This window comes from Lepidochelys kempii, chromosome 26 (assembly GCF_965140265.1).
Source record: "Lepidochelys kempii isolate rLepKem1 chromosome 26, rLepKem1.hap2, whole genome shotgun sequence".
Lineage (NCBI taxonomy): Eukaryota > Metazoa > Chordata > Testudines > Cheloniidae > Lepidochelys > Lepidochelys kempii.
The window spans coordinates 14,159,445-14,186,647 of NC_133281.1; the positions used below are offsets into that span (position 1 = coordinate 14,159,445).

Genomic DNA, 27,203 nt, shown 5'->3' on the forward strand with positions numbered 1-27,203 from the left:
ACGTGGAGAGACAAGCTCCGAAAGCGGAGTTAAGCCGAAGACTCAGCCATGCCCGAGTTTCGGTTTGGCTTCGTCCCGTGTGATAATTGGTGACCTCGCCCATTGCTACGGGACATGCGCCTCAGGTGGCCAGGGTAAAGCTATTCCAGGGGAAATCCGCACCGTGCCCACTCCAATCCGTTTCAAGGACTAGAAGGCTCCAGATTTTTCTTTTTGGGCGAGTCTTTCGTAGGCCATGTCTACCCGCTGCTGTAAGGTCTCTCGTGTAGCCGCTCTACGCCGGTGGGAGAGAGGCCTCCTGTCAACATCATTAAACCGCCCCTAACGAGCTGACATCACGACCACTTATGCTGGTGAAATTTATGTCGCTTGTCGGGCGGGGCGGGGGGGGGGGTGTTCTTTCACCCTCCCGAGCGACAAAAGTTTTGCCAACATTAGTGGTAGTGTAGACTTGGCTTAAGAGAAAGTGCGTTCTTAACTCCAGTTAGCACACACCAGGGGTAAGCCCTAGTGAAGACATGGCAGCGTGTAGGGCGGAAGCGCCCTAAAAGTGTGTGTGGGGGGCATAGGCACCCGAACCATGGCTCCATCCCCCCATGCTGCCCCCCCGAGCCCCTGCCACTGCGCCACCCCTTCTCCCCGAACCCCCACCCCCCTGTGCCACCCCTTCCCCCCAAGGCCCTGCCCCTGCTCGCTCCTCTTTGCCCCCTCCCCCCATCACTCACCCTCTGCATAACTCTCCCTCTTTTAAAAGTGGGGCGGGGGCATGTCCCCCTGGCGCCGCCTGTTCCAGGGCCCCTGGTCTAGGGTCTACCTTGACCTGCAACTCATCTGAAAGCTACAGAGGGCCTTGTCTTCACTAGGGTTTTACCTTGTGCCAGGGTATGCCTGCAGTCCAATTAGACACCCCAGCTGGCCCATGGAAGTTGTGGGGTTTCTTTAATTGGGGCTCAGGCTGCAGCCCGAGCTCTGGGACCCTCCCGCCTCGCACAGGCCAGTGGCAGGTTTTTAATGGCAGGGTCGACATAACCAACACGTGGTAACTGAGGGGAACCCAAGCTAAGAATAAAACAGGCACCCCAAACCACACATTCTAGCATGCAGAGCTACCAGCAAATCAGATCACCCAACCCCGGCACCCCTGCCTAGCCAGCTCAGTGTACGTCTGTCACTGAGGGCTTGTCTACACAGAAAGTTACACCAGTATAATTACACTGGGACAGTTAAACCACGATTGTCAGCCCAGTATAACTCCCCATGTGAACACTCCTACTCCAGAGATCACAAGGCTGAAAGGGACATTTCTGGTAATCTAGCCTGGCCTCCTGCATAACACAGGTTTTAGGACTTCCCTGAGTTAAGAGAGGCTTTTACTGCTTTAGCTTACTTGGCTTTGGAAGCAGCTTACGCTAAACCAGAAAAGGCCACTCTTAAACTGGAACAAGCATGTCCACATGGGAGTTATACTGGTGTCACTCTAGCAGTGTATATCCACACCTTATATCAGCATAACTTCCCATGTAGACACGCCCTAAAGAACATTCAGAAATAGCCCCAAAATGTCCCAGGGACTATTATGGACAGTGTCGAGCACCCTGCTTTCACTAAAGAGATTCCAAATTCCTCTGTCAGCCTCTGGTCAATGACCTCTGGGACAAAGCATGCTCAAGGTATCTGCATTACCCCTATAACTATACAGAGTGATTTAACAGAGTGACTCTGAGAAAGATTTGGGGGGCATGATGGATAATCAACTGACCATGAGCTCCCTGTAAGACGTTGTCACGGCGTCCCTGGGCAATGGTCTGGAACTACTCCATATGAAGCCAGTCAGCACTCTGGGGGAGCCTCCTCTCTGTGAGACACTGTGGCCAAAAGGGCTAATGGGATTCTTGAATGCAAAAATAGGGGGATCTCGAGTAGGAGCAGAGAGGTTATGTCACCTCTGGGTTTGGCACTGGTGCAACCGCGGCGGGAATCCTGTGTCCAGTTCCGGTGCCCACAATTCAAGCAGGATGTTGATAAAATGGAGAGGGGTCAGAGAAGAGCCATGAGAATGATGAACGGATTAGAAAACCTGCCTCCAGTGAGAGACGCAAGGAGCTCTGTCTATTTAGCTTAACAAAGAGAGGGGTAAGGGTTGGCTTGATCCCAGTCTGTCAGTACCTACATAGAATGTCAGGGTTAGAAAGGAGCTCAGGAGGCCATCTAGTCCAAACCCCTGCTCAAAGCAGGAACAAACCCCAGTTTTTGCCCCAGATCCCTAAATGGCCCCCTCAAGGATTGAACTCACAACCCTGGCTTTAGCAGGCCAATGCTCAAACCACTGAGCTATCCCTCCCCCTCATGGGGAACCAATATTGATAACAGGCTCTTCAGTCTAGCAGAGGAAGGTCTAACATGGTCCAATGGCTGGAAGTTGAAGCTAGACAAATTCAGACTGGAAATAAGGTGTACATTCTTAATGGTGAGAGTAATTAACCATTGGACCAATTTACCAAGGGTTGCAGTGGATTCTCCATCAGCGGCAATTTTTAATATCAAAGATTGGATGTTTTTCTAAAAGCTCTGCTCTAGGAATTATTTCAGGGAAGGTCTTTGGCCTGTGTTGTACAGGAGGTCAGAGCAGATGATCACAATTGTCCCCTCTGGCTTTGGAATCAAAATGATCTGGACAAATTGGAGAAATGGTCTGAAGTCAACAGAATGAAATTCAATAAGGATAAATGCAAAATACTCCATTTAGGAAGGGACAATCAGCTGCATACATACAAAATGGGAAATGACTGCCTAGGAAGGAGCACTGCGGAAAGGGATCTGGGGGTCATAGTGGACCACAAGCGAAATAACAGTGTAACGCTGTTGCAAAAAGAGCAAACTTCCTTCTGGGCTGTGTTAGCAGGAATGTTGTAAGCAAGACACGAGGAATAATTCATCCGCTCCACTCTGCTCTGATTAGGCCTCACCTGGAGCATTGTGTCCAGTGCTGGGCGCCACATTCCAGGAAAGATGGGGACAAATTGGAGAAAGTCCAGAGAAGAGCAACAAAAATGACTAAAGGTCTAGAAAACATGAGCTCTGAGGGAAGACTGAAAAAATAGGGTTTGTCTAGTCTGGAGAAGAGAAGACCGAGAGGGGACATGAGAACAGTTTTCACGTACATAAAAGGTTGTTACGAGGAGGAGGGAGAAGAATTATTTTTCTTAACCTCTGAGGATTGGACAAGAAGCAAGGGGCTTAAATTGCAGCAAGGGAGGGTTAGGTTGGACATTAGGAAAAAATTCCGAACTGTCAGGGTGGTTAAACCCTGGAATAAATTGCCCAGGGACGTTGTGGAATCTCCATCACTGGGGATTTTTAAGAGCAGGTCGGACAAACACCTGTCAGGGATGGTCTAGAGAATACTTAGTTCTGCCATCAATGCTTCTGTTTCCCCAATTTGTGCCCCATCTCAGCCATCTGCAAAATGGGGCTAATGCCACCAACCTGCCCCATCTGGCCCCAGGAGGCTAATGAGCTGCGAGACTGCCCAGGGCCTGCTCTGCTCAGCCCAAGCTGACTGGGAGGATGCAAGGGCTGCCAGAGGGACTGTAGAGAGCATCCCTCCAGCAGACCAGTATGTAGCTGCCAGACAAACCACCCACCAAAGCCAGGCAAGAAGCTGGGGAAGGCCTGCGGAAGGCCAGAGGTGGGGAGCGGCTGTGGGAACAGCAATGAACAGTAGAGAACTAGTTCAGACACCCAGGGGAGTGGATAGGCCTAGGGTCCCCTGCCTACCCCAGCCAGGGACTGTTAGGGAAGAAGTCCCTAAACCCAGGAGTACTAGAGTGAATTAGCCCTAGTTGGAGCCACAGAACTTCTGCTTCCCCTTTATCCTAAAGGGGGTCAGAGACTATTGAGACTATTGTCCTCGGCCCGTGCAGAACTGGCTGTGACAGCATGGGGGGAATGGAGCCAGGTTAGGGTATCCTGCCATCCTGCCATCCCATCCTGCCATGAGGGGGCGCTAACAGATAAAGCTCCCCCTCCCCCCCATGTCACACAGACCCTCAAGCGGCGCTAGGGACAGGTGGAAGGAGGCTATCATTCCTATGATCCTGGGCACTACGTTGAGAGAATTTCTCTTACTTCCAGGGTAAAGCAAATGCCGCAGAAATGCACCATGGTGCTGAATGGAACGAATGTCTAACAAATGCCGAGATCCGCCCGCCAGCCCAACAGGCCTCTCTCCAAAGTTCTCCAGAAAAGACGGGACTATCCAGGACGTGCAGTAAGAAGGCAGACAGAGGGTCCGTCTATGCTGTGATGAAAAGTGGGGCACCGAGTCTCAGAGCCCAGGCCAGGGGCTCCAGAATTGCAGGGTAGATGCTCCCACTCGGGCTGGACCCGACCCCACGATCAGGACCGGGCAGAACTTAGCACCTCCTGCCTGCAGTACCCCGGGAGGCCCAGCTCCCCTGCCCTCTCGCAGCATTCACAGAGCATCGGACGACACCAAAACTAACCCATCGGCCTGCCCCCAGATGCAGGTACCGGCCCGCCCTGGGGATAGCAGAGAAAAGCACAGAAGCAGAAACAAGAGGGCTCTTTTCCAAAGGTGCCAATCACTGCCATGTCCTGGGGATGTCGTGACACACAGACCCCTCGGTGAAGGCTCCCCTGTTCCTTGCAACCAACTCTCACCTCAGACCTGACCAACTCACTACATCCAATGCATTGCTTTCAGGATATGTGTCCGTAAAGGGCAACGTGGGAGGTCTCGACTGAAAGCTTGCAACCTATCGACGTTCATAATGATGGCATGGCGCGTGCACGGGTGATACTTAAGGAATAACGCAACGGCGCGAAAAATTTATGCCCTGATGGTCTTAAGGCTAAAAGGAGGCGCGGGGGGGGGGGTAATGTTCCTTGGTGAGCCGGAGGGAGATGCCACCCCTCCCGGGTTAGCCAGTGATATAATGCCAGGCTCAGTTGTCCACTCTTACCCCATCCCCGAACAGTAAGTGGAAAACCATCACAGACAGCTACCAACAATCCAAGCCACTGGTAGGGTAAAAAAGGCCCATTAATACGGACAGGGGGTCGCCCCGGCTGTGAAGAGACAAAACTCTCTTTCAGCAGAATGCCAGGTCGGGAAGAGGCATCCGTTCGCTGAGGAGACCTCTGGTTGAGCAGGGGATCCTGGTTCCTAGGAACCCAGCCAGCTCTGCAACTGCCTGGACTTGGGGTGGGGAACGGGGAGGGAACCCCTTTATTAGCCAGGAAAGGGAACGGTTCATAAGTACCACCCCTAGGTTGCGATTTCTGATTTGGTTCCGTATTGTAACCATTTGTCTCCATCTCTCTCTCTCGTTTCGAGTGGAATCTCTGCTCTTTCTTAAATCAACCTGCTTTTGTTTGATTTCAAGTGCTGCGTGGGATACAGGAAAAGCGATTTCAGGTTAACCGAGGTCTCGTTGCTCCTTTGCGGGCCAAGGAGCCGGGATTTCTGCGACCAGCTAGTGTCAGGGGCTGGACAGCGGAGGGGAACACTTCAGAGGCCCTGGGGCGCACCGCTTGTTAACCTGAGACTCGACCGGCAGAACCCGGAGGAGAGTGCTTGAGGAGCTAACAGGCTGACGGCCACTTACCGCCTGCAAGGCTCCCTCTCGCCACGGGCAGGGGGCACAAGGTGGCTCACAGTCCTGGATACCCCGAGCACCGTCACAGACGCCCCTGGACTCCATTGCCGGGGGGAGAACCCAGGACAGCCGGACCTGCCCAACGCCAGGGCCCTCCACCAGGTGAGGAAGGTGAGTCAGACACTCCTCCGTCCTGCTCACCCCACAGCCAGGCTCCTGATCATGTCCTGCCACTTCTAGCTCCCAGTCCAGGTCCTGCCTCAGTTACAGTACCGTCCTCCCCGCTCCTTCCTGGTTCTCCCCCCCAGTCTGTCTCAGACGCTGCTGCTCTAGCTTATCACTGTGCAGCCCATCGGCGCTACGTGAGCTGCATTTAATGGCGCTGCATGGAAACCTCCAGCGCACTGTGGACTTCCAGTCCTCCGACTACGCTGAGAACCGATTTCAGACACGGTTAGCACAGAGGGGTGCTGCTTTGAGCCGACATGAGAGAGAGCCAGCCCCGGAAGAGGGGCTGAGGTGCAGCAGAGTGAATACGAACTATAAGATTTCGTCCTTCTCTAGTCTGTTTCACTGGCGGATCTCCACAGGCATTTGTCATACAGCCCGCCAACCCAGAGAGGGTCGTGTTATCGCTGGGCTGTAGACAGGGAAACTGAGGCACGGAGCGGCGTGCTCAAGGTGACAGCGAGCGCGTGGCAGAGCTAGGAAGAATACCCAGGAGTCTGTATAGACGGGATCTTTGAAGCCGATACAAAAGCCATTGCTCCTTTATCCGAAGCACCCCCCGCCCCCATCAGCTGGTAGATTTCAGTAGCAACCACAGGGCAGTAATTTCCAACTACAAATCTCCCTGCGGGTGAACAGGCCGCCTCCTGAACTCCACAGCCCGCCCTGGCCTAGGCAAAACTCCCCGTGAAGTCATGATGGGAGCCTGGATTTAAAAGGGTGCCAAGCCAAGCACTCAAAAGTTGGATCAAGCCAGAAGTACGGTGGTCTCTGCCTCCTTAATTCAGTCCCCTTCTGCGTGTACATTATGGTGCAGTTTTTTCATTACAGGATCACATACTATTGTCCCCCACAGTACCTGGCCCAGGATGGACAGTGCTCACTTACTGAGCAGCTACCCAATATGGGGGAGGGATCGCTCAGTGGTTTGAGCTTTGGCCTGCTAAACCCAGGGTTGTGAGTTCAATCCTTGAGGGGGCCATTTAGGGTAAAAATTGGGGACTGGTCCTGCTCTGAGCAGGGGGTTGGACTAGATGACCTCCTGAGGTCCCTTCCAACCCTGATGTTCTATGATTTCATTTTATCTCCATTGTCCAGGCCTTATTTACGGCACACGGGTCAAACCCTGCTCTGAAGGCAGAATTATTAATTTCCTCCTGGGCTTTTCTATGGCGCTCCTCACTCCAGTAGCTGAAGGGTCCACAGACGCTAGTGGATTGATCTTCACAACACCCCTGTGTCTACATATGGGGTATTGTCCCATTTTTACGGAGGGGGAATTGAGGCACAGAGAAATTAAGGACAAAAGCGTCCACTAACTTTGGGTGCCCAGTTTGGGGCCTCTGTGACATCAGAGTATTTAGCATCACTGAGCACGTCATTCGTTCCAAGCACAGTCCCCAGTGACTTCAGCCGCAGCTGCGAGTGCACTGATCAACCCTCAGCTGGAGTATTGTGTCCGGTTCTGGGCACAACACTTCAGGAAAGATTTGGAGAGAGTCCAGAGAAGAGCAACAACAATGATTAAAGGTCTAGAAAACGTGACCTACGAGGGAAAGACTGAAAAAAAATGGGTTTGTTTAGTCTGGGGAAAAGAAGATTGAGGATGGACCTGAGAACAATTTTCAAGTATGTGAAAGGTTGCTACAAGGAGGAGGAGGAGGAGAAATTGTTCTTCTTAACCTCTGAGGACAGGACAAGAAGCAATGGGCTTAAATTCCAGCAAGGGAGGTTTAGGTTGGACATTAGGAAAAACGTCCGAACGGTCAGAGTGGTTAAACACTGGTACAAATTACCCAGGGAGGTTGTGGATTCTCCACCATTGGAGATTTTTAAGGGCAGGTTGGACAAACACCTGTCAGGGATGGTTTAATACTCAGTCCTGCCTCAGCACAGGGGACTGGACTAGATGACCGACCTCTCGAGGTCCCTTCCAGTCCTACATTTCTCTGATTCTATGAAATCAGCCCCTGGGCACCCAGGAAATGAGGAACATTCAGTGGCTACCTGTGACAGGCTGGGTGTAAGTAACTTGTCCAGCATTGCCTGGGAACTCTGGCAGAGGCCGGGCTTGAGACACACATTGACTGGATGGAGGCAGCAAGAGCTAAGGGAGGGGAGCCCCAGGGCTCCTACCCCACATCAGGGTCTGGCGTCGGAAGCAGGGGATCGGCATGCCCATCTGGAGAGGTGTGAACTGCCCCATTCATCTCACTGGGTGTTCTCCTCCCCGCCAGTCAGAGCACCGTGTGCCCATTGCTGCAGCAAGCATGCCCAGTCCCAGCTCAGACCGGGTCCATCATGCCTAGAGCTGCCTGGCAGGAATTTGGCAAGTCTCCTGGCACAGATTGGTCCTGCCTGGAACTCTTGCAGTGGCCTTTCTGGTGCTATTTTCAATTCTCTCCCGTCCCAGACATCACATCCTGGACATAGCACTGCCCAAGAACCCAGGGCAGGACGCAGACAGGAACCTCTTGCCCAAACGACCTCAATTGTGCTCCACAAAGTCTTACCCCAACCCCTGTCGTGGGCCAGTTTTCAAGACAATCCCTCGGCGCACACTGAGTGTAGAGTGCTTGGAACAAAAATCAGCTCTGCTCAGCCTCCGTCATGGAAATCCCACTACGGCACTTCCACAACGCTGCCTGCCCCCTGGGCCAACCTTCCTCATGGAGCATCTTCGCAGCCCGAGTAGGGAGCAGGCCGAGAATAGTCATACACGCAGCAGACATTCTCACAAGTCTGCAAGCGGTGGGACTTGAACTCACAGGCCTTGAGTTAGGCTCCGGCTCTGTTGCCAGAACACCTGTGAGCTGACCACCAATCCATAGCACACCCGGCTCAAGATGTCCTCGTCTCATGGCACACGAGCGGTTCTTTTCCTGTGGCGCACTTCCCAGATACAGGCCAGCTGGCAGATCTGGATGCACCTCCGAATAACGTTTTCAATCTAGCTCCCCCTCGATGGGCCTCTAGCAGAGATCAAACCCAATCAGATACGCTCAGTTAGGTGCCCCAGTCTGAGCAACAGATGGGCACACACAGAGAAAACCTTACAAGGATGTGTTAGTACATAGATCTGTTTGTTAGCCTGAGAGAGAATTTTGGGTTTGACTTTTTGATACTTTTATATCCATCCTAAGATGTGGAACAAAGAACACAGACGCCGTGTGTTGCTTTTCCTACAACCAGATCAGGCTTTTAGTACAATGAGAAAAGATAAGGGAAAGAGGGTTTAGTGGGAGTGTAATATACCAGCGTACACTTGAAGGACAGTCCTGCCTCAGCTCCTCTCCCAAGATAAGGTCAAGCAACCAGTAGGGAGGGTCAAGCGGGAAAGTATAAGAAACACTAAAAGTCAAAGAACTGCCTGACCTTGGCCAGTACACAACCTCGCTCCCTACGCGTCCCATGGGATACAAAAGAGGTGATACCAAACCCCAAGACTCATGAACCTCCAAAACAGAATATGACCATAAGTTGTAAGGGGAGGGACCAGGGACGTTCACTGCAGGTATCTTTGGGCCTGCTAAGGAGGAGGAGGAGGGATTCTGCGGCATCATTGCCTACCCTTCGGACTTCCGGCCTTCTGCTTTCCGTCTCCGTGACAAGAACCAGGGGAAGGGGGGAAGGGAAAGCCCCTAAAAGAATGGAAACATTTGACCGAGTGGTCCTTCCCCCGCCACCATGCCCCAAACGCTGTATCTCAGGAACCCTTTGACCCCAGGCCTCAGCGAGGCCTAGCCATTTTTAAGACAATCCGAGTATGCTCGCAGGATTTAGAGCACTTTGGGGGGGAAATAATCAGCTGTCCACTACAAAGCTTGTCTCAGTCAATACTCTGGAGCTGTTAGCACTCATCCAGAACACACACAAAAATTGTGTTAAAAGAACATGGAGGTTGAAGAGTCAAGCACTCAGAAGTTAGGAGAGGCCAGAATCCAGGTTGCCCCGGCAATCTCCATTCAGCCCTCTTGTGTGTGGGAATTGGGATAATCTTGCCCCACCTCACACGGGGAGACCGTGGCAGAGACAGGAACAGAACAAAGCCCTCCTGGATCTTTAAACGCAAGAGAACAGCGACCCTTTCCTTGCAACCTCCAGTCACCGCCACCGTCCAGCCTGTGCGCTGACCCAGTCCAGGGGCCTACAGAACAAGTCATGTGCTATCGCACCACTAAAGATTGTGTCGTAACGCACATCCAGATGAAGGGCAAACACTTTCCACAGGATCAAATCTGAGTTTCTAAACTTGGCAGATTTACTGAAGGGTTTTTTAAATTCAACTTCTTAGTTTTGTTTTTTTTTAAAAAGCAAAAAAATTCAACCTCAAAACTGCACAGTTGCCTAGAGACCAAGGCCAGCAGATCACCCTGGCAGACCTCCTGTCTACCACAAGCCATTCATTTTCACCCAGATCCCCCCCATCAAACCCAAAGACTTTAGCTAGATTAAAGCATTTCAATCTTTAGTAAACTACGCTACGTGCCAAAGGGAGCAAACAGGCGAGACCGAAGTGCCACCTCCCAGTAGGTGATGCCCACCCTGCATGGACCTAGCCCAAGGAGGTGCCAGCAGCTTCAGGATCATCCACCCGTCTGAGCTCAAGTTCTCTGCCTCTGTGAGCATGCTCGGAGAAGCTAAGTGAGAAGGGACCAGCATGATCACCTAGTCTGACCTCCTGCACATCAAAGTCCACAGAACCTCACCCACCCACTCCTGTAACAGACCCCGAACCTCTGGCTGAGTGACTGACGTCCTCAAATCATGGTTTAAAGACCCCAAGTTACAGAGAATCCTCCATTTACACTAGTTTAAATCTGCAAGTGGCCTGTGCCCCATGCTGCAGTGGAAGGCAATTCCCCCCAGAGTCTCTCTGCCAGTCTGAGCTGTGGGAAAATTCCTTCCCGACCCCAAACATGGCAATCAGTTTGACCCTGAGCATGTGGGCAAGGCCCACCAGTCAGACACCTGGGGAAGAATTCTCTGTAGTAACTCAGAGCCCTCCCCATCTAGTGTCCCGTCACCAGCCTTTGGAGATATTTGCTGCAAGCAGTCGCCGATCGGCTCCGTGCCATCGTTGGCCGTCCCATCATCCCACCCCCGCCACAAACTTCTCAAGCTCCATCTTGAAACCAGTTAGGTTTTTTGCCCCCACTGCTCCCCTGGGAAACTGTCCCAGACCTTCACTCCTCAGATGGTTAGAAGATGCTCAGGAGTTCCGTGGGGCTGGAGTACACTCCGTGCAAACAGGACGTGACCGATTTTAGCAGCAAGCCTGTAACAAGCCCTACAGAGCGTACAGATGGCAATTGGCCAAAGTTTTATAACTCAGCCAAAAGTGAGTGGATGTTCATGATCTGGAGGATGGCGTGGACTGCACCCTCAGCAAGTTTGCAGATGACACTAAACTGGGAGGAGAGGTAGATACGCTGGATGGTACGGATAGAAAACAGAGGGACCTAGACAAATTAGAGGATTGGGCCAAAAGAAATCTGATGAGGTTCAACAAACACAAGTGCAGAGTCCTGCAATTAGGAAGGAAGAATCCCATGCACTGCTACAGACTAGGGACCGAATGGCTTGGCAGTAGTTCTGCAGAAAAGGACCTGGGGTTACAGTGGACGAGAAGCTGGATTGAGTCAACAGTGTGCCCTTGTTGCCAAGAAGGCCAATGGCATTTTGGGCTGTATAAGTAGGGGCATTGCCAGCAGATCGAGGGACGTGATCATTCCCCTCTATTCGGCATTGGTGAGGCCTCATCTGGAGTACTGTGTCCAGTTTTGGGCCCCTTCTACAAGAAGGATGTGGAAACATTGGAAAACGTCCAGCGGAGGGCAACAAAAATGATTAGGGGGCTGGAGCACATGACTTATGAGGAGAGGCTGAGGGAACTGGGATTGTTTAGTCTGAGGAAGAGAAGAATGAGGGGGGATTTGATAGCTGCTTTCAACTACCTGAAGGGGGTTCCAAAGAGGATGAAGCTTGGCTGTTCTCAGTGATAGCAGATGACAGAACGAGGAGTAATGGTCTCAAGTTGCAGTGGGGGAGGTTTAGGTTGGATATTAGGAAAAACTTTTTCACTAGGAGGGTGGTGAAACACTGGAATGCGTTACCTAGGGAGATGGTGGAATCTCCTTCCTTAGAGGTTTTTAAGGCCTGGCTTGACAAAGCCCTAACTGGGATGATTTAGTTGGGGATTGGTCCTGCTTTGAGCAGGGGGTTGGACGAGATGACCTCCTGAGGTCCCTTCCAACCCTGATCTTCTAGGATTCTATGATTCTATGAGAACTGCAAAAACCACCTCCCTGACCCACGGACCATCCCTCTGCCAAATTTCAAGCTCCGGCTCCAAACCCTGGAGGGAACTAACCAAAGGAAAACCCACCTATTTTACCCTGTCCTTGTTCTTGGAAATGGCTGAACTACGTTTGCCCAAAATTCAGCCTGAGGCCAACACTCCGCATGGAAAATTTTCAGCTTGAACGGTAAAGATCTAGGCATCTGAAAACAAGGTTTAAATAAAATTAAGTGTCAACCTTGCCTACAGGCATCACGACTGGCTGTGCCTAGAATGGGGGGCTCCCTGAGTTTATAAACCACCAAAAAGCGAGGTTCACCAGCGACAAGATGTTTGATGCCCTCCTCGCACTGGGACATCACTGGAATGGTCAGAATGGCCTGCACAGGATGGACCCAAACCGGGACTGGGAGGAGACTATTCCAGTTCGGGGTCTCAGGGCATTATCAAAGCTACATGAATGCGTGCAGCTGCAGCCAGCCGTTGTTCTCCGTCATGGCCGAGCCGTTCCCATCTGTCTTCGGGGCAGTCGTGCCCCTGTATAGCTGGGTTAATGGAATCCAAGAGGCTGAGAAGCAGTGGTTCAGAGCTGCCGAAATGCCACGGTCGGTGTTGGACCCAAAGGGCCCTGGAATTATTGGGGCCATCATTATTCATCCTCTAGATCATGAACATCCACTCACTTTTGGCTGAGTTATAAAACTTTGGCCAATTGCCATCTACACAGACTGGAGTAGAAGAGCCGTGGGGGTCACCTCCTCTGTCACCCCCACCGGGTTAAAAGTTCCCTTGAGAGGCTAATTCGCACCTCATAGCCTCATTCCCTACGCCTAGTGCTGCCCTCCGAGGTCCCTGCTTTCCCTCCACGCCTTCTGTTCTCGTCCAGCCGAGGCCTCAGCTTCCCCCTCCATCCCCGCGAGCAAGATGGACACAGGGGGGAGGCCGACAGGTCAGGGAGCTACCTGCGGCAATGGGGTGAAAGGCGGAAAGGCAACGCAGGCGTCCCAGCGGTGAGACGTGGCAGGCTGCGAACTGGCTCCCCGGGGGAAGGAGGGAGAGCCCCATAGAATTATAGAATATCAGGGCTGGAAGGGATCTCAGGAGGTCATCTAGTCCCACCCCCTGCTCAAAGCAGGACCGATCCCCAACTAAATCATCCCAGCCAGGGCTTTGTCAAGCCTGACCTTAAAAACCTCTAAGGAAGTGGTTAGACCACCACCTCCCTAGGGAACCCATTCCAGTGCTTCCCCACCCTCCTAGTGAAAAAGTTTTTCCTAATATCCAACCTAAACCTCCCCCACTGCAACTTGTGACACCCCATCCCTTGAGACAACGGAAATCCTAGAGCTCGTGCCCTAGGGAATAATCCCGGCCTGAGCCCAGGGAAACCAGGGATGGGACGAGCCAGCCAGCCAACTTTAGCTTAAAGGCATTAATGCTACTTGAGTCCGCCACCTTGTCTGGAAGCTGATAGTACTTGCTTTAACGCCCTCCTCAAACGCTTCTTCTGAGCGCTGTGCTCCTGATTACCATGACCCCCCAGCCCCTAGCCCAGGGCAGCGCGACCTCCCACGGATCGCCAGGTTTAGCCTCATAACAACCCTGAGCTTGTTCAAACACGTCAATCATGTCACCTCGTAATCATCCTCTCCCAGGCTTCCATAAGCCCAGTCTCATCAATCTTTCCTTCGACCTAAACCCCTCTAATCCAGTTAGTGACTTGGTCACCCTCCGGCCCCCGGAACTTCCCTCCAATGAAACTATATCTTCCTTCGACCAGGGCAACAGGAAGGAGACATTGGCCTTCCACTAGGTTTTCTCTCTGCCACTGCCACGTGGGCAGAGAATTTTAAATGCTGGACACTACGATGTACGCAGACCCTTCCCTCCTCAGCGCCATTTAAATGCCCCTTAACGAGTGGAATGCATCACTTTAAACAGACACGCTCCATTCCGGTCTACCTGTGAGCCCACGCACCTAATCGAAATCATCACGTGAACAGCCGCGTCCATCGGAGTCTTGGCCATGCGTCCCCAGCCTCTTCCCCTTTGGGTATCATCTGCAAACTTAATGACCTTTCATGAGGGACCAGCCACCACGAAGAACACACTCACTGATCCAAACCCAGCTCCCAGTCATGCCTGTATCAGCCCTCTGAACACCGACAAATGACTCGGTATTCATTGCAGAGGGACGTTAAGGTCAGTTAAGTCCACACATTTTCACAAATATTTTCCACTTTATGCATCCGATGAAGTGAGCTGTAGCTCACGAAAGCTTATGCTCAAATAAATTGGTTAGTTTCTAAGGTGCCACAAGTCCTCCTTTTCTTGTTTAGACATAGGCTCCGACTGGGGTGGTTATGTCTACACAGCAATAAAAGGCCGGTGGCGCTGTCTCAGAGCCCAAGTCAATTGACTTGGGCTTGCAGGGCTTAGGCTGCAGGGATAAAAATAGCTGGGTAGACATTCCCACTTGGGCTGGAGCCTGGGCTGTAAGAGTGTTTTGTTCCCTCCCCCCGCCCCCACCCGGCCCCGATGGGTTTCAGAGCTCAGGCTCATCTCCACGGCTATTGACCTGGGCTCTGAGACTTGGTGCCACAAATGTAGACACACAGGTGTTTCCCAAACCCTGGATGCTTCTCCCACCTTCTTCCGGCCCAGCTGCTCGCAGCGTCCTGCGCCCCTCTGGCTTCTGAAAGCCAAAAGCCTTTAGAGCAGCAGCTGCTGTTGGACCCATCTTCCTCTCTCTCCCTGATCCCAGCATTTGACAGTGCTTTTTCTGACATCCACCTCTGCAAACTCCCCCTGAGATTCCCGCTGGGCTCTTCTCAGCTCCCAGCCCTAGTTATAAAGGATCTGCTGGCCAGCCTCCAGCCTCACACCTGGCCGGGCAACCTTGTGGCATGAGCTGGGTCCTGCAATTAGCTAAAAGCTCCGGGAAAGATTTAGGGCTCAGATTTCAGATGGGAGGCCAGATGGGACCAAGACCTCCTGTCTAACCCAGGCCAGAGAACCTCCCCCAGCGATTCCTGCATCTAGCCCAGAACTCAGTCAAAAAAGCGAACAGAATGTTGGGATTCATTGAGAAAGGGATAGATAATAAGGCTAACAATATCATATTGCCTCTATATAAATCCATGGTACGCCCACATCTGGAATACTGTGTGCAGATGTGGTCGCCCCATCTCAAAAAAGATGTATTGGAATTGGAAAAGGTTCAGAAAAGGGCAACAAAAATGATTAGGGGTATGGAACGGCTGCCATATGAGGAGAGATTAATAAGACTGGGACCTGTCAGCTTGGAAAAGAGTCGACTAAGGGCAGATATGCTTGAGGTCTATAAAATCGTGACTGGTAAGGAATAAGAAAGTGTTATTTACTCTTTCTCATAACACAAGAACTAGGGGTCACCCAATGAAATTAATAGGCAGCAGGTTTAAAACAAACAAAAGGAAGCATTTTTTCCACACAATGCACAATGAACCTATGGAACTCCCTGCCAGAGGATGTTGTGAAGACCAAGACTACAACAGGGTTCAAAAAAGAATTATATAAATTCATGGAGGACAGGTCCATCAATGGCTATTAGCCAGGATGGGCAGGGATGGTGTCCTTAGCCTCTGTTTGCGAGAAGCTAGGAATGGGCAACAGAGAATGGATCACTTGATCATTACCTGCTCTGTTCATTCCTTCTGGGGCACCTGGCACTGGCCACTGTCAGAAGACCGGACACTGGGCTAGATGGACCTTTGGTCTGACCCAGTCTGGCTGTTCTTATGTTCTCCTGGCTAAGCTAGAGCTTACATTTCAGAAAGAGACACCGACTCGTAACTGACAGACTCCAAGGATGGAGAATCCACCATATCCCTAGGTAAGTCAGTTATATTTCCTGTTAAAAGTCTGCACGTTATTTCTAGTCTGAAGATTTCAGCTTCAGCTTCCAGCCACTGGATCTTGTTCCGGCTTGGTCTGCTAGACTGAACAGCCAACTACTAATCACTCTGCGTAGGTACTTCTAAACTGTGATCAAGTCACTTCTCTGTCTTCTCTTGGATCATCTAGACTGAGCTGCTCTTGTCTCTCGCTGTAAGGTCTCCCCAGTGCAGTATGCAGAGGTAAGAACCTCATCCTTACTCCTGCTCAATATTCCCTCCTTACACAGCCCTGGCTTGCATTAGCTCTCCTAGCTACAGCCTCAGACAGGGAGCTCACGTTCAACTGGTTACCCGCCAGGCCCCCCACGTCCTCCTCGGAGTCACTGCTTTCCAGGAGCCAGCCCAGAATCTTGTAAATGTGACCTACATTCTTCGTTCCTAGATGCACGGCCTTGCATTTGGCTGCATTCAAATGCCGGTTGTCCAAGTGAGCTCAGCTCCGTCGAGCTGACCTGCCATCGTCTTTTACCGCTCCGCCAATTTTTGTGTCATGCTTTTATAGTTCCTGCCAGATCAGTGTGTGACAAAGTGGGAATTTTCTGTAATATTTTTATTAAGCCAATGTATGCCTCAGTTTCCCCTATATTGTGCGTGGCTAGCCAACGGGCCCAAAAAGGGCTGTTTGGTCCCCGGGCAGGCTAAGAGCCCTAAGTATGAATGTCACCTCGCTGTCTGACCCTGAATGAGTCATTAAAAAAAGGACTAGCCAAGACAGAGGCATCGACTCTGCAGGTGATCCGGGGTTGGAGCACCTATGGGAAAAAAACAGTGGGTGCTCAGCACCCACCAGGAGCCCCGTGAATCAGCTCCTGCCTCTCCCCACCCCTCCCGTGCCTCCTGCCTGCTGCAATTTGGTAGGGTTGCCAACTTTCTAAGGGCACAAACTCGAACACCCCTGCCCTGCCCCTTCCCCGAGGCACCGGCCCCCGCTTGCTCCATCTCCCTCCCTCCGTCTCTTGCTCTCTCCTGCCCTCATTCACTTTCACTGGATTGGGTGCGGGGGTAAGGGCTCCATCTGGGGGTGTGGACTCTGGGGTGGGGCTGGGGATGAGGGTATTTGGGGTGCAGGAGAGGGCTCCGAGCTGGGGTAGGGGGGTATTAGCTCTGAGCTGGGGGTGTGGGCTCCAGATGGGGCCAGAAATGAGGAGTTCAGGGTGTGGGAGGGGGCTCCGGGCTGCGGCGGGGTTTGGGGCGTGGGGGGGAGGTGAGGGCTCTGGCTGGGGGTGAAGCTCTGGGGTGGGGCCAGGGATAAGGGGTTTGTGGCGCAGAAGGGGGCTCCGGGCTGGGGCAGGGGGCTGGGGTGTGTGGGGTGCAGGCTGCGGGGGGGAGTTTGGGTGTGGGAGGAGACTTCGGGCTGGGGCAGGGGCACAGGAGGAGGTTTGGGGTGCGGGGTCCCAGTGGCGTTTACCGTGGCTCCCGGGAAGTGGCCACCAGGTCCCTGCAGCCTCTAGGACCCTGAGGGAGGTGGATTTCCACATCTCTCCGCTGGGGAAGCCGAGCAAAGACCCCAGTGTGAGAACAAAGGACTGGAGAGGTGTGAGGAGTAAGAGCTGGCTGCTGGAAGGAGTCGGGGCTCTCACCTGCAGGGATCTGATGGAGGTCAGAGAGAGACAGAGCTTGAACAATGGGGTTCACCACAGCTTGGCTGGGCTCTGGGCTGACCAGAATGGTCTATGCTTTAACTTTCAGTTCTCTGTGCTAACGTACGGACCTCCTATGCTGTGTTCCCGGTGATTAATGAACCCGCCTGCTTGGACAATGCGGTTGGAAGGTCCCTGCAAATGCTGGGTGAGGCGCATTAATCCCCAAAGAGCGAACACGTCTCCACCAGGAGTTCCTCAGCTGGACTCGCTGAACAGAGCTCATGGTGTGACGCAGGAATGCTGGAGCCCCAGAGGTTCAAACGAAAGAGGCCACATGGCCTATCCTGGGCAGGAAGAGTGAGACCCGTGGGGATCTGGCACCCTGAAGGGATTCCTCCTCGAGGCTGTTGCAAAGCTGGGGCATAGCACTGACCCTGTGGATCCATGACCCAGACACTGACTAGCCCTGTGCTGGGAAACAGCAAGACCCCACCACAACCGCCCTGTGAGGCCCCCTAGAAATGTCCACGGTGGATGATGACTCCCCATTTACAACTAGATTTTCAGATCTATCAGTTGGCCAGTTTTTAATCCACGTAATACGTGCTCCACTGACTTTGTGTCATGCTGGGAGCAGGCCTAGCGCCGATGCACACAAAGAGCAACAGGAGCTCGCTGAAGCTAAAGGAGAACAACTTCCTAATGTTCATCAACCCCGCTGGCCTTGCGAGACGTGCCCATTTTGCGTGGCGTTCTGCCCTGCTCTGGTGACGAGCCTGCGACAGCCTTGTGTAAGAGGCTGAAATCCTTCAGCTCAGGCAGTAGCTGTGTGTATGAAGATCCCTGGATCTCAGATTCGGCCCTCACTGCTGCCCACCCACCCAAGGGCGTTTGCGGAAACACGACTGGGGGCTTTTCGCCATTTCTTCCTTCTGAAAGAGCCGGACATCGCCTGCAACGATGCTTGAATGCATTCAACAGGTCGCTGTTCAAAAGACAAGAGATGCATCATCCTAACAAGGCCCCCTATTCTTCTTAGTTGTGATCTGGCTTGCAGTGGTGACTAGGAGCCCCAGTCCTGGGCTCTATTGCACTGTGTAGCCCCAAAGCAAAAGCCCAGTGCCTCTGAATGGGTGAGTCTATTCTCTTACCCGTGGAATTTCAGGATGCGAGCACATCATTCCAGGTTGGCTCGGAATGGACAGAGGGGGCAGATTTAAGATGATGCCTGAAATCTTCACTTGTACTTTCCTTGACTCGAGCGTTAACTATGCAACCTTACCACCACATTCCCCGCGTGTTTATTCAGTGCCTGCAGAATAGCTCTCCATAGGGAGCGGGTTAACCGACAGAGCCCTGGAGTGATTTGGATCTACAGCTAGGCGACCAGGTTATGCATTAACCCAACACCTGGGAGTCTGGGTTCAAGGCAGATTTTCCTTAAAAACACGGGGCCCCCTTTTTAAACAAGATTTGCAAAAAAAAAGAGACGGTTTACATAGGACCTACACAAAACACTCGTTCACGGTGGTGCCCAGAGGTGGCGCGTAACTGTTGATAGTGGTGGGGGGAGGGCGTGGATTTGTAACCCATTTTCCGCAAGAAAAAAGGGAAATAAAAATACAAATATAAACCCTGGCAGAAATCTGGGGGCGGCACGTGACCATACAGGCCCCCCTCCCTTTGTTGCCTCTGGTTGCCCCTCGGGGACTGGGACTAACCATCTGACCCCACTGCTGGAGCTATGCCAATAGCCTAGGGGCAATAACATCACCAAAAGCATTAAAGCCATGTTAATTTCAGGCTCCTGAAATAAACGAAAGGCTAACCCAGTGGCCAGGATGGGGGCCTAGCAGTTGGAAGACCAGGGGGTTGATTCCCTGCCCTGCCACAGACGTCCTGTGTGACCTTAGGCATGTCACTTAGTCTCTCCGTGCCTCCAGTCCCCAGGGATAATAACACGGGGAGGTGTTAAGATAAATGCATGAGTGTGCGTGAGGTGCTGAGAGACGCTGGTGCGGGGGGCAGACAGCTGGGAAGAGGCGAGCGACGCTTACCCAGACGCTGTGCCCACGAGAGAGGCTGTGATTTCTCCAGCTTCCTGGCAGGCGTCGCTCGTACAGCTGCTTCCTCAGAGCCCGTGAACTCCAACAGCTTCACAACACAGCGACAGCGGGGCCTGTCCCTAAAGGCAGATGGATGGGCCTAATCCTGAGCAGCACGGCCCTCGCCCCCTTCAATTCCCATTCCCTTCCTGCAGAGGCCCAGCACTGGTCAGGATTGGGTCCCCAGCAGCGAGCATGGTACAAAAGGGAGAATAGCCAGGCTAGTACTTTTCCAGGCCCCCTTTGCTGTTATTAGGGATATTTATCGCTTGGCATGGCCCCTTCTCTCCAACCCGCTGCCGGAGTCGGCCCCGGGGTCACACGCTGCGGTTGTTATCTCACCGTCTGTAGCCACAGAGATGACTGAGGTCTCAGACACGGTAGCGACGTGTCTCCCTCTGGAGGAGTGGGAAGATGGTTGAGAATTAACAGGCTCAGCAAGCAAAGGCAGGCGAGCCAAGCCGTAGGGGAGTGGGCTCGTGGCCAGTAAGGGATCGCGGGTTCTTTTCCTGCACCCATCACCGTGGTATCTGGGCACCTCACAGTCTTCAATGCCTTTATCCTCAGACACCCCTGGGAGTTATCCCCATTGTACAAATGGGAAGTGAGGAACAGAGAGTCTAAGTCACCCAGAATCTGTGTGTCCCCCCACCCACCTCGTGACACCTTTGAGGAATTAATGCAATTTTTGTTAAAAGACAGTCGTGAAACTTCATACGTCATCCTAGCAAAGCAAAACAGGCCTGTGGAATCCATATCCTCACTTCTCCTATAACTCAGCCATAGACCACGCCAGCTCACAGGCGCGTGCTGAACGGGACAGGTCCATCGTGAGACAGCAAGCGTGGAGACCATGGTTGGTCAGGAAAGTCCACAGGTACCACATACTGACTGGAGTTATTTCATGTCTGTTACAGGTGATTTTCAATTTACCACTGGGTAACTGTTTTGGCAAATGCTGATTCTTTAAAGGCAACCACTGAAATGGCTCGATCCGGCGCCCAGTGAAATCGGTGGGCATGACAGCGTCACCCGCATAGGAGAATCGACACAGACACACACACACAACCCTGGGGCTGGGGTTCTGTGGCCTGTGCAAATGCAGGAAGTCAGACAAAATGATCAGCGTGTCGCCTGACCTTAAAGCCCACCCCCCCGTCGGGGCGGCCGCAAACGGCGAGCAAAGGATCCCCCTCTCCCCTCTGCGGCCACGGAGGCTGCAGGTGAGAAGGGGAGGCCGGCAGATTTCCCAGTCAGAGCAGCCATGGAAGGGAAACAAGCAGAGCGCAAAGCCTACCTCTTGCAGAGAGCTTCTTGGTGTTGATAATCTTGGCTGCATATTCATGGCCGGTGCAGAGTTTGACGCAGCGTCGCACGACCGAGAAAGCCCCCCTAGAAAGAGGAAAAGAGAGAGAGAGAAAACTAACTTCCCGAACTCTGCACCTGGAGAGCTCAGCAGCAGCCCACCGGGCCGGTTGGGAGAGGCCCTTAGGCTGCTGATTATCTCATTGGCTTAATTTCAGTGTAACCAGCACACAGACACGGAGACACCTGGCGCCAGCTCCGACGTGGCACCGTGGTGGGCAGGTTTGCTGCCGGAGGATCTAAGGCTGCAGCAGGGCCAGGAGCCAGGGAAGAAAGGCCTGCAGGTTTCACAGGGCACATTTGGGGGGTATTCCCAGGGACCGCTTGATGTTCAGTGCCAAGGGCTCCCTCCATACAGGGTCTGAGGGGGCGGAGCCTCTCCCAGCACAGGGGGCGGAGCCTCTTCCATTGAGAGGCAGGAGCCAGTCCACAATGCATTGCAAAAAAATGAACATTAGCAAATCACCCCCAAACACCCATCAATCCTGGTCCCAAGCCAAGGCCACCAGCGCCCCATAATGCAGCTGGGCAGGACTCACCCCCCACACACACACTTGCTCCCACACACCCCAGCAGCCCCCCCCTGCTGCTGCGCTCTGTGCTGTACAACACACCAGATACCGGCGGGGCCGGCCTCAAAGAGCAGACAGGCATGGGGACGGCGGGGCAGCCGGCACCGTGCAGCCCTCAGACAGGAAGGCAAGAGCTCAGAGCTCCGGGTTTTAGCATCTGGGGTAAAAATTTTCTAAAGCAACCTAAGTGGTTGAGACACCCTCTGCCCTGATTTCAAAAGTGACTTGGGGCCAGATTGCCCAAGGCACTGAGGTGCCCGAAGCCACAGGAAAGCGCTTAGTAGGACATTCAGAGGCATCTGAGCAGGGCAGATGGGATTTAGGCAACTAACCTGCTTAGGCACTTTTGTATCTCACTAGGTGCCTTTCTGTGTCTTTGACGATCAGGGCCGGTAGCACTCAGCTGCCTCTGCCTCCCGGACAGCCCGCGGGAATGGGGCTCACAAGGGCAGGTCCACACGGCCATGAAAAGCCCAGCGCCGGCCCTGGCCAGCTGACTCGAGGGGCCATTTAATTGCAGTGTAGACGGTCAGGGACCCATCCCCCTTGCAGGGTCCTAGAGCCCACCCTGCAATGAGGCAGCCCCTTGGCCCCACGTCAGGTGGCCCAGGTCGACTGTGGGCGTTTAGCTGCCGGAGAGACGGACCCTAAACATCATTTCTGAAAGTGAGAGTTAGGCTCCTGGGTCCCGTCATTGCTTTGAAAACGACTCCTGAAAATGTGATCCATGGTGCGTGTGTTGCACCATAAAACCTGAAGCCGTCTTAGGCCCCGTGAGACTCACTCCTGCCGGGAGATTCCATTCCGAGGGCCGTTCCCTTTTCCTTTCACTCCACTTCCAAAACGCTTTTAAACCCCGTTTCCCTCCCTAGCTACGATTCCCCCAGCAGGAAACAGCCTCTCCCTGAACACGGGGGAAACCAGGTGCGGGGAGACCCCTCTGGCCCTGTCCGTCTCCCGCTGCCTGGCTGGGATTTTGTCAGCTCCCCAGCCGCGCATCTGGAGACGCCCCCGCTCAAAAGGATAAAGGACAAAAGATGCTGAAATTCCAAATGTGCTAACGCCGGGATTGTTCTGAATCGGGAAAAGCGGCTTCCATGGATGGGGGTGGTGTTTACGGGTTAAAGCCGAGTTATCAGCATACACAGGTGGGCAGCGCAGGCCCGGTGCAGCCAAAGAGGGTCTAGAACATGCTGCCAGAAAGTGACAGCGGGTGGACTGGCTCCCGGGAACGCAGGCAGCTAGCCAGCGTTGCTACGCAGACTGCAGCCTGTCTGAGGCTCTCTAAAAGCCAGCGCGGATCACCGCAGAGCTAAGCATTGAGCGTTCCCCAGGTGCACAAGGGGAAAGAGTTGGTGTCCCTGGCTCCTGGATTTCTCTCTCTGCATTGTCATCAGCTGGGAGGTCTCCTTAAGACAAGCCAGTGGCTCTGGGTGGGCATTAAAGACCTCGGAGCCCCGGCTGAATTCTCCCCTTCGCTACAGTCACTGCTGGGCAGCCAGCTGCTGTCTTCCACCCCAGAGGTGGCCGCATCACCAAGAGGTAACTTGCACGAGGGAAGCACCACTAATAAATCAATCCCGGCTCCAAACACTCAGGGTGCCACAGCCCGGCGAGGGTAGTCGAGCCGGCCCGCACGTCCAGCGCCAGCCTTGATCCTGCCATGGAAAAGGGCGACTGTCTCCCCTCCTGCCCAGGAGATCCTCACCAACAGTCTTGGGCACCCCCTGGGAGTTTTTTTATTTATGCTTCCGCCCCCAAGCCACTACCACAATTCCTGTGCAAAAAGAAGAGGAGGACTCGTGGCACCTTAGAGACTAACCGATTTATCTGAGCATGAGCTTTCGTGAGCTGCGGCTCACTGCATCGGGTGCATGCTGTGGAAAGTGCAGAAGATCTTTTTATACACACAAAGCATGAAAAAATGGGTGTTTACCACTCCAAAAGGTTTTCTCTCCCCCCACCCCACTCTCCTGCTGGTAATAGCTCATCTAAAGTGATCACTCTCCTTACAGTGTGTATGGTAATCAAGCACATTTCCAGCACAAATCCAGGTTTTCTCCCCCCCCCCGTCCCCCGTCCCCCCCCAACTTGATTACCATACACATTGTAAGGAGAGTGATCACTTTAGATGAGCTATTACCAGCAGGAGAGAGGGGTGGGGGGAGAGAAAACCTTTTGGAGTGGTAAACACCCATTTTTTCATGCTTTGTGTGTATAAAAAGATCTTCTGTATTTTCCACAGTATGCATCCGATGCAGTGAGCTGTAGCTCACGAAAGCTCATGCTCAAATAAATTGGTTAGTCTCTAAGGTGCCACGAGTCCTCCTGTTCTTTTTGCGAATACAGACTAACACGGCTGTTACTCTAATTCCTGTGCAGAGCCTCTACCGACAGCGCCCTTCAAACCACGGCCCTTTCTCCCAGGAGAGATCTTGCCTTTCCGCGGTCCAGTCTCCCCTCCCCTCTGCTAGCCTTCTCGCTCTGCCACTTCCCTCCCCTGCTTTTTAACCCCCCCTCCCAGCTGATGGGAAACCACCTCCTTAGCCAGCCTGCCTACACTCTGATTAGGAAATTAAGTACTCTCCATTCCTCCCTCAAGCCTTCTCTAGGGGAAACTAATCAGAGCTTAAGTGACCGGAGTGCTGGGACAGCTGTTAGCTCTCACTCTGTCACACTCCACATCATCTTGCCCAACCCAGCTGCTCCCCAGAGTCTGCCACTTCTTCAAGAGCTGCAGGTCCCCAGAAGGATGAGCTTCATCATCCGCGATTCGGGAGTGCCTGGCTGGGGGAACAAGGGCTGGGGCAGGACCACGCTTCACACCTAGCAGGGCTAAGCTCTGCCCAAGGGGGGCAGAACGCAGACTTGGGACGTAGCTGTAGCTGTGAGCCCAGGCCCCCTGCCGCTGGCCCCACAATATACCTCCAGCCACCCAGGTGTATAACACCCGCCTGCAGAGCAGGGCGGCTGATGGCTTTTTCGGGTTTGCTGGAAGTTCTGAGAAAAAAAATCAGCCCGAAAACCAGATTTGCCAGAATTTCCAGCGACCAGCAAAAAAAATCAATAATAATAATTTCCGGGCGAACAGAACGTTTTTTTCCAATTTCGAGCGCTCTTTGCCCCATTGTTTGAAAACTAAAACGAAAGGCCATTTCCCGGCAAAAAGTCATTTCCAATGGAACTGATCACCCCGCCCTCCCCAGCGGTCTTGGCCCAGTTTAGATTGGCCCTGGGCAGAGAGCCGTGGGGAGGGCAGGGTGACAGTTTTCAACTGAAATTTCTGCAGCTGCTGTCTGGGCAGGAAAGCGAAGGGCACCTAGGGTTCCTGGGGCACAGGGAATGGAGACAGACCCCCCACCCATGCTCCTTGCCACCCTGATACGCATCTAGCTCTCCCGGCTGGGGGATGAAATGACTAGCCGGGGGCTCAGAGCCACAGAGCGAAGCCAGGCACCCCGTTCTCCCTGCGGGCACCCATTACATGCCCTTCCTTTCCTCCTTATTTATTGTCTGGATCGCAGCAGTGCCAAGAGCACCTGGCATGGGCCAGGACCCCTCTGCGCTAGGCGCTGCACGAACAGCGACTGCAGAGAGAACTCCCAGCAGAAACCAATCTCAGCAAATCTGGGCACCTTCTGCAGAGGGGAGCATGAGAGTCGGAGCCCCCCTCGCCAAGTCTCTTCTGGGCCCACATCTCAGTTACTTCCCCCCCACACACACACACACAGCTGAGGGGAAGCCAGGCCACGCTACAGGAGGCCCCTTGGAGCAATTCCTGCCACGCACGGCACAGGATCCCCGCACGAGGCTTTCAGCCTGGGAGCATTTCTAATGATCTCTGCCCCTGGCTCCTCCTTTCTTTGCAGCGCTGGGCAGAAAGGCTCTGGCCGGACCTGGCATTGGCATGTTCCGCTCACAGAGCCGGCAAGTGCGGATGGGCAAAGGCCATGCTGATCTGCTCAGACGCCTTCAAACGAGGGAGGCGCACCGGCAGCTGGAGGAGCCTTCGAACCGCAGCCAAAAGAAAGGCAACCTGCAGAGAGCAGGCCCCGCAGGAAGGCTCCAGGGCCTCCCCCGGGACCAGCAGGGGGGCAGGCAAAGCAGATCGGATCACCTAACGGAGGTGGGGCTGGGGGAATTCCCAGATGGGGACGTGGCAGCTGGCCCAGATCCGGACACACCAGGACAGCAGCAGCTACGCCCAGCCACGGGCCGCAAGGAGCGGCTTACTCCCCCGACCCTGTATTTCCCGCCCCCGGGTCCCCGTTCCCCAAACCATGTGCAGGGTGGGCGATTTTTGACCCTGCTCAGTGAGGTTTTCTGCTCCAAACTTCTGGACTTAGGAGCCACCAAGGGGCTGGCTGGAAGAGAAGAACAGCCCGAGAAAGGCCATTGGCCCATTTCCTGAGGCCCTGGCCTCGGGGAGGTCACCTGGGCAAAGCAACCCTCCGGACCACGGGACAAGCAGGCTCTGGACTGTGGGAACCCTTGGGAGTTCAGCTGCCCCCTTCGGGCAGGGGCTGGGTCTTTGCTTTGTGTTTGTAAAGCACCTGCCACACCAGGGCCCTGGTCCCACCCATCTGGCTCCAAGGTGCTACAAACACATAACAAGCAACGTGACCTATCTGTGACCCCCATCACAGGAGGATCTGAGCACCTGGCAAGGGATTTGTCCCCTGGAGCAAGGCATCGAACATCTCCATCGTACAGGTGGAGAACTGATGGCCAGAGACAGCCACCCAAGGTCACACAGGAAATCTGTAGCAGAGCAGGGATAGGATTGTGCTCTAACCACTGAGCCATCCTTCCTCAAGGACTTCCTCCTACCAGTGCTGGGCACACGGCTCCTTGGGGTCTGAGAGAGGAGAGGGGACATAAGAACGGCCATACTGGGTCAGACCAGAGGTCCATCTAGCCCAGTGTCCTGTCTTCCGACAGTGGCCAGAGGCCATGGCCAGGGCCAGGTGCCCCGGAGGGAACAGAGCAGGGAATCATCAACTGATCCATCCCCTGTCGCCCATTTCCAGCTTCTGGCAAACAGAGGCTTGGGACACCATCCCTGTCCATCCTGGCTAATAGCCATTGATGGACCTATCCACCCTGAATTTACCCAGTTCTTTTTTGAACCCTGTTATAGTCTTGGCCTTCACAACATCCTCTGGCAAGGAGTTCCACAGGTTGACAGTGCATTGTGTGAAAAAATACTTCCTTTTGTTTGTTTTAAATCTGCTGCATATTAATTTTATTGGGTGACCTTTAGTTCTTGTGCTATGAGAAGGAATAAATCACACTTCCTTATATACTATCTCCACACCAGTCACGATTTTATAGACCTCAATCATATCCCCCCTTAGTCGTCTCTTTTCCAAGCTGAAAAGTCCCAGTCTTGTTAATCTCTCCTCATACGGAAGCCGTTCCATCCCCCAAATCATCTTTGTTGCCCTTTTCTGAACCTTTTCCAAGTCCAATATATCTTTTTTGAGATGG

At 53.4% G+C, this 27,203-nt stretch overlaps 1 protein-coding gene across 8 annotated transcripts in view; it reads right to left on the reverse strand.

Annotated features, from left to right (window-relative positions):
* The window catches only part of CAMK2B (calcium/calmodulin dependent protein kinase II beta), a 141,529-nt gene that overhangs the window by 104,442 nt on the left and 9,884 nt on the right, over positions 1-27,203 (reverse strand). For all 8 annotated transcript variants that reach the window (XM_073325409.1, XM_073325408.1, XM_073325407.1 and 5 more), the window contains exon 2: positions 21,074-21,168. In XM_073325409.1, coding sequence (XP_073181510.1) covers positions 21,074-21,168 — 95 coding nt within the window. The remainder of the gene's footprint in view (positions 1-21,073; positions 21,169-27,203) is intronic.